The 7,613-nt window shown below is 43.6% G+C and overlaps 1 protein-coding gene and 2 long non-coding RNA genes across 7 annotated transcripts in view; 2 read left to right on the top strand and 1 right to left on the bottom strand.

Moving 5' to 3' along the window:
* Positions 1-7,613, top strand: part of LOC307203680 — a 398,536-nt gene that overhangs the window by 307,443 nt on the left and 83,480 nt on the right. The window lies entirely within an intron of this gene.
* Positions 32-6,608, top strand: LOC307203668. The gene is made up of 3 exons (XR_013833315.1): positions 32-161; positions 4,926-5,112; positions 5,869-6,608. It is a non-coding gene; the product is annotated as an uncharacterized lncRNA (long non-coding RNA).
* PRDM10 (PR/SET domain 10) overlaps positions 5,831-7,613 on the bottom strand; it is a 76,849-nt gene continuing 75,066 nt past the window's right edge. For all 5 annotated transcript variants that reach the window (XM_079954493.1, XM_079954491.1, XM_079954492.1 and 2 more), the window contains one exon: positions 5,831-6,929. In XM_079954493.1, the coding sequence (XP_079810619.1) occupies positions 6,717-6,929 (213 nt within the window). In that variant the 3' untranslated portion in view covers positions 5,831-6,716. The remainder of the gene's footprint in view (positions 6,930-7,613) is intronic.

Genomic DNA, 7,613 nt, shown 5'->3' with positions numbered 1-7,613 from the left:
ACGGGCGAAAGCGCGCAGCCGCACTCGTCGTCGTCGTCTTCGCATGCGCGGCGGCGGTACGGTGCGCCTCGTGTCCCCTGTTTGTGTCTCCAGCGGCTGGAATGATTGAGAGCCCACTGATTGATTGGCAGCAGGGGGCTATTTCTGGGTCAGCGTGTCAGGTTGCAGCATATATGATCTATTCGGCTATTTTATTTCGAGCATTTCTTTTAGAGCATGTCGAATTCTTAGTGCATTTATGATTTTAATTTTTGTTTTAAACAGTTGTTTTTAGTGTTTTAACTGATAAGTTTATTATTTTGTTGTAAACCGCTTTGAGGTTTCTGTTTTTACAGTCAATTTTATGATTGTAAAATTTTATACGCTTATGAACACACAGTGCTTTTTTTCTGAGGTACACAGGGGTATGCATATCCCTAAACATTTTGTGAATCTTTATACTTTTGTTCATTTACTATATTTTTCCTGATTTGAACTATAAAATGGTGATTTTCTTGAGTCAAAATGAGAGTACCCCTAAACATTTTTTTTTGGGGGGGGGAGCACACTGCTCTTCAAGGGACGCAGGTTAAAGCCTCAGCGCCTAGGACTTGCCGATTGAAAGGTCGGCGGTTCGAATCCCTGCGGCGGGGTGTGCTCCCGCTGCTCGGTCCCAGCGCCTGCCAACCTAGCAGTTCGAAAGCACCTCCGGGTGCAAGTAGATAAATAGGGACCGCTTACCAGCGGGAAGGTAAACGGCGTTTCCGTGTGCGGCTCTGGCTCGCCAGATGCAGCTTTGTCACGCTGGCCACGTGACCCGGAAGTGTCTCCGGACAGCGCTGGCCCCTGGCCTCTTAAGTGAGATGGGCGCACAACCCCAGAGTCTGTCAAGACTGGCCCGTACGGGCAGGGGTACCTTTACCTTTACCTTTACCAGCGGGAAGGTAAACGGCGTTTCCGTGTGCAGCTCTGGCTCGCCAGATGCAGCTTTGTCACGCTGGCCACGTGACCCGGAAGTGTCTCCGGACAGCGCTGGCCCCTGGCCTCTTAAGTGAGATGGGCGCACAACCCCAGAGTCTGTCAAGACTGGCCCGTACGGGCAGGGGTACCTTTACCTTTTACACTGCTCTTCAGCCTAAAAGGCTCCCAGAGTGGCTGACATCAATTAGAACAAAATGGTCCTGGGGGGTGGAATCAAACTCAGATGCTAGTTCTTCAACAGTTCTAAAAATGACTAGCTTGCATAGTTCAGAGGCAGGAGGTGCCTGTTGGAATGAGCCTTGCTTCCCATCTCCCCCACTGTGGTAGGCTGGTGGGATGGCTGCTGCCAGGTGACAGTTGAAGGAAAGGAGGCCTCATGGAGCTGGCCAGCCAATCCTATGATGGGAAGTCTGATGAACACTTTGCAGAGGGGTTTAGTCAAGTGCTGCTGGTCTTAACAGCAAAAGCAGCTTGTAGCACCTTGAAGTCGGGCTCCAGTCTAAAGGCTGATGGCTGTGCTATGTAATGATTTGTTAACATGTTACAAGGCTCTTTGGAGCTTGATGGAGCTTTCTTCTGGGTAAGGGCATACAACGGCAGCCTCAACCCAAGATGCGCACATATTTAGAAGTAAGGCTTTTTTCTCCATCTGGGTAGCTGTTATTCAGCAGTAGAATGGTTCTGAAAATGGAGGTTCCAAACAGGTGTAACTCTGAAGATACATTTAGTCAAATCTGCATTTGGTATGTTTTGCTTTCTGGGGGGTGGGATGAGGGAACAGAAGTTGTAGTTTTATTTTTATGTGTATTCTAGCCTTGTAAGCAGCATTGTGTTGTTAGAGTATGTGGTATAGTGGTTAGAGTGCTGGACTAGGACCTGAAGGAAAGGTTGGATATGAATGTAATAAAATTAAGTCCCATAGAGTTCAGTGGGGATTACTTTTGAATGAACATCAAATGTGTCATGGGATGAGATTGAATACAGTACCTTCCTGTTGTACTAGGATGTATTTTATTTGATGCCTAGCTTATCCTTATCTGCTCTTGGAAGAAGTTTTTTATGTTTCTAGGCCAGAATGTAGCAGTGGAATGAAGCCTTTTCGTTTTGCAAAAGAGGCAGAAATTCAAAAGATGTAGGAAGTGTTTCCAGAGATATTTCAAAAAGCTCTATACTCAAGGGCCACAAGAGGAGAAGGAGATAGACCAATTTTTGAAAACAAATGGTTTACCAAAATTTGCCCAGGAAAAGAGAACAATCCTGAATCATAAAATAACACAACAAGAAATAGAGAGTGCCATCCAGAATATGCAACTAGGCAAATCTCCAGGTCCGGATGGGCTTACCTCCAAGTATTATAAGATATTGAAAGATTATTTGATACAACCATTAATGGAGGTATGCAATCAGATTTTGGAGGGGAAGAAGGCACCGGAATCGTGGAAAGAAGCCTTCATCACATTGATCCCTAAAGTGGAAACTGAAAAGACTCAACTTAAGAACTACCGTCCCATCTCACTCCTAAATGTGGATTACAAATTTTTTGCAGATATTTTGGCAAGTAGATTTAAAAAAGTATTAAATGAAGTAATTCACAAGGACCAGGCAGGCTTTCTCCCAGGAAGACATTTGTCTGATAATACTAGGAATATTATTGATATTTTGGAACTTTTGCAAACCAACATTAATACAAAATCAGTGTTAATTTTTGTTGATGCGGAGAAGGCCTTTGATAACATTTCTTGGAGGTTTATGAAGAAAAGATGTAGGTTTCTCCAGTATGGAGATCCAGTGGGCAAAGCTTGCCTTGCTGAATTTCTGCCTGTCACAAAGGTACAGGAGGAGCTCGTGAGCTGTGGCCAATGTTAGCCCTACACAGAGTAGACCCATTGAAATTAATGAAACTAACTAAGCCCATTAACTTCAGTTTTAAAAAAAAAGGTAAAGGACCCCTGAATGGTTAAGTCCAGTCAAAGGCGACTATGGGGTTGCGGCACTCATCTCGCTTTCAGGCTGAGGGAGCTGGTGTTTGTCCGCAGACAGCTTTCCGGGTCATGTAGCCAGCATGACTAAACCGTTTCTGGAGCAACGGAACACTGTGACGGAAACCAGAGCACACGGAAACGCCACTTACCTTCCCGCTGCAGCGGTACCTACTTATCTACTTGCACTGGTGTGCTTTTGAACTGCTAGGTTGGCAGGAGCTGGGACAGAGCAACGGGAGCTCACCGCATCGCGAGGATTTGAACCAAGGACCTTCCGATCGGTGAGCCCAAGTGGCTCAGTGGTTTAGACCACAGCGCCACCTGCGTCCCTAGAAAACTTTTGCCATGACTCGGATTCGAACTGAGGTGGAGGGCCGTGATTGTATAGTGGTTAGTACTCTGTGTTGTAACTTCAGTAGATCAACTCTGAGTGGAACAAACAACTCTATATATTTTTGCATCAAGTAAAATGGTGGAGGGGCTCCTGACTGTTTCCTCCCCAACACACAATTTATTATTTGTATAGCCCTATCTGCAAATTACAATGCATACAAATGAACAGGAGCCAAGGCTGATTTTTCTTTTCTGGCACTCTTCGTGTTCTTTTTGACAACTGCAGAGCACCGAGAAAAGCAGCAGTTAAGGCTTGTTACATCGCTGAATGTTTATACTGAAACATGTTTTGCCTGCTGATTCTGCCGATTTATGCAGCTGTGCCAATAAAGGCACAGGAATCCTCCTATTGAATTCTACTCTGAAATACACAGGTTCAAACACAGCTCTGAAACTACTAGACTGCTTTAACACATTTCCCATGCATAAAATGGTAGCTGTTCTAATTCCTGTCATGAGGGAATGTATGCATGAACAAAATAAGCGAAAAGACCGTGCGGACGGATCCTCTGTTTACTTAGAAGTAAGTCCTACTGAGTTCAGCTGGGGCTTACTTCCAAGAAATCAAGTGCAGCACTGCAGTCTCATGAAGAGTGAGCACCGATGTCTGCAGTGCATGGGGCATCCCCAAACTATAACCCCCAGATTCCCAGGTATATCAAAAAGAGGTGAAGGTTTAAAAAATCACACTGTTAACCCAGGGCAGATAAAGTTCGTTATTACAACCATATTGCAGCAGGCATGACTGGTGAGAGTGTGGGTTATGCTAGCCCTGCAAAGTAACACTAGCAACGAATCAATATAGTTTATATGTAAAGGGGCGGGGATTTCTTTTTATACCTGGGAAGGTAGTGCAATAATATTAGCATGCTACATCAGTCACTGAGTGTACAATGAACATAACACTACTAAACAAGACTAGACCAGCACATTGTAGTAACTTGTGCTAGCTTCTTCTTTCATTAAATGATGTGATTTTAGCAGTTTTAAAAAAAAGAAAAGGACTTTGGGTTGTATCTAACAAAGTTGGTCCCTGTTTGTACAAGAATTTCCACTCGTGTAATGGATCTTCCACCTCTCCCTCTGTTTGCCCCTTGCACATCCGATTCACATATCTGTTCATATCATAACATATCTGTTACATTGGTCACCACCATCCTTCTTACTTGGTGGCCTAGTGGGGTAGGTGAGAAGACAAAGAACAAGAAGCTTCTGCCCTGCAGTAATGTAACATTGTTCTGCTTTTAGCAACATCTTTGAAGAGCCTTGCGTTCCCTTTCTTTTTAGGATTTATAATTTTGTATGTTTGTGAGGTCTAGTGAACACATTCTGCTTTGCTAAATCACAGAGCACCTACTTGACCGATGTGGTGATTGCTGTACATCCATCTTTCCAGGGTGGCTTACCTCGAACTAATAAAGGTAGCCATGTGGATTTTTTAAAGACAATATTGTATTATCACGGAATCAGGCTGTGGAGCATTTGCCATTTATTGAGGAAGGCATCTCCCTTCTTCCCTGCTCCTGTCTGCATTATATGTACAGTATGTCCATTTCACTGGAATTAATTGGATTTTCTTCCAAGTAATAGGTTTATGACTGAGGTGCCAGGCTGATTTTGTGATGGCTGAGATAGCCCAAACAACTTCTGTTCCTATTTAAATGACTTAACACTTCAAAACGAAAGGATGAAGGTGCTCCATATACAATTCATCACAGCACCAGAGGGTTGAAGAGGCCTGGAATAAAAGCAGTGTATTACACAGCGGCACTCCAGGGTAGTATATATCACCCAACAGTAGTAAAAAGAAATCTGTAGCTTCTGTTTGCCCTAATATTGCTGTTGAAATTATGGCTCCCAATTGGTCTCAAAAGCAGACAGACTCCTGAATGGGGCCAGCACACAAATATAGTGCCATAAAGAAACAGCTTCTCCTTTATCTGGTCCCAAACTTTATCCTTGTCTCACCTGGAATGCCTCTTGTAGCACAAGCAGCAGTGAAATGAAAGTGGAGGGGGACCCACAAGATCAGAACAGCTCTCTTGCACAACCCCATGAATCTCAATAATATGCCTTTCATGAGGGATGTTCCCATTGGATGCCCCAGACGTATTCAGTCAGGCAGTTGTTGTTTTTAATGTCTTTTGTTGCTGCCCTGAAATAGCGGTTTGCTGTCTTCGTGTCCATTTTCCTGAGTGCAAGGCTGGTCATTTTATGAAACGGCCCAGTTATTTGCAATTTTTATACAGCGCCTAGCAAGGGTGGGAGAGGAATGAATGAAATATTTCAGGCAGCAGAAATACAAGATCTCCAGCTACGCTGAACTGAAGGTTGGGGATTTATCATCCAATACTGTGAAGTAAAGGGGTCCCTCCAACAGCAACTGTATAAAAGGAACAAAGTTCAAAGCAGTTCTTTTAATAAAATGCACTTAGGTTTCAAACCCCAGCCCTGATACAAGTTAGTAACGTATACAATGAAAGCTGCTGGACACATTAAAACATAACTGAGCCTTTTTATTCTTGTTTACTAGGGGAAAGGAATCTTCCCCCTTGTACAGAAGGAACACAGTCAACAAGGTGAAGGTTGAAACTCGGTGTTACCTTAAATGCTCCTGTGATTTGAATAGGTTTGAGACTTGGGAGGGCTCCAAGATAGCTTCCTTCATACTCTCCAGAACTGAGTACCAGGACAGTGCAGACGGCATGTAAACAGTTCACAAGGTTCCAAAAATAAAATTTTAAAAAAAGAAAAGAAAAATAACTTAACTGCTTCTGCACAGCTTCACAGTTTCACTGTCCCAACTGTCCCAAACACTGTGGGAAACAATGGTCAGTAATTGCTCCTTTACTTTCAGGCAATTTTCCTATTTATTTCTCTCCCCCCCCCCTTTCCTATGCTGGTATATTCCTTTCGTCCATGGCTACTTAAGAAATTAAGCCAAAAGAAATGTAATTAGCTACTGAGACAGACTGCTTTTTAAAACTGCAGGTATGGTTTCATACATGAGACATATTCTGCCAGCAGTTACGTGTTCAGCAAACCTTTCATTGTTGTGAAGGCTTCAACAAATGAAAAATAAGGGTTCCCCTGGAATAAATTAAAAAAAGGGGGGTCCAGAAGAATCTTAGTTTCCATTTTGTTTTACACCATTCTTTGTTCTAGAGCTCCGGGAATTGCTGGCATCCTAACAGGGCTGTGAGCAGCTTTAGGTATCATTTAAACCTGAAATTCTGCGAATTCACCATGAGACGAGGAACTTCAAGTTATACAAACAAACTTGTTAAAACATCTCTTAGTGCCTCAAATATTCAGGATTATGAATCTAAAAAGGCAGCAGATTCCGCTGGATCTCCTCCTTTCTCTGCCACAAAGGAGAATTCACGGCTTTTCCGTGTGCACATCACTGCTTCCATTGCCATTGGTTGTAGTGGTTATGATGTATTGCGTCGTTTGCTGCTGATTCGCCGTTTGTGATTCCAAGGAGTCAGAATGTGTTGATGGCTGAGACAGACCCACTTCTATGCTACTGGAAAGTGAGAGGTTTGGCTTTACATCCAAGTCAGATTGACCTTCAGCTAATACGTAATGTGTCTACAGGAAAAGAAACCAACATAGGTTATCCTGTTTTTAATATTTTTCTCTCATATTCTCAACAACTTATTTTTGCCTCAACTTTGGTTGTTGTATGTTATGAATACACAAAAAATATAGGTTAAGTCAATAAAAGTAGGAACTGTAAAATAACCTGGTGTTTGCTGCACCCTGTGGCACACAGGTGATTTATTATTTAGAGCAGGTCTTCGAGCTGGGTTAGTTATTCCTTAAATGTTCCTTGATACAGTAATCCCTCATCTTACATGCATCCGACTTGCCTGATTTCAACCATAAGTAGCTGAAGGTGAGCTGGCTGAAACTGCACAAGTCCCAAGCAAGGCGGAGAGCCGAAAAGCTCGTTTCACACCAGGTCCACTAGGGGCTACCTGGTGTGAAAATGGTTTTTAAGTGCTCCACCTTGCTTGCTGGGCAAGGCCCACTCAGCACACTGACTGCGAAGGCTCTGGGATGCTCTCACAAGTTAATGTGAGCATCCCCAGACTTCCAGGGCCAGTGTGCTGAGAGGGCCTTGCCCGCAAACAAACCCAAGAGCTAAAAAGTACACCTGGTGCTAAAAGAACTGTTAAGTTCTTGACCTTGCTTGCTGGGCAAGGTCTGCTTGGTGCGCCAGCTCTGGGAGTGCCGGGGATGTTTTAACTATACGCCATTTTCACAAACACA

The sequence above is a fragment of the Podarcis cretensis genome (assembly GCF_951804945.1).
Source record: "Podarcis cretensis genome assembly, chromosome: 15".
NCBI lineage: Eukaryota > Metazoa > Chordata > Lepidosauria > Squamata > Lacertidae > Podarcis > Podarcis cretensis.
This window is presented reverse-complemented; position numbering and strand designations above follow the sequence as displayed.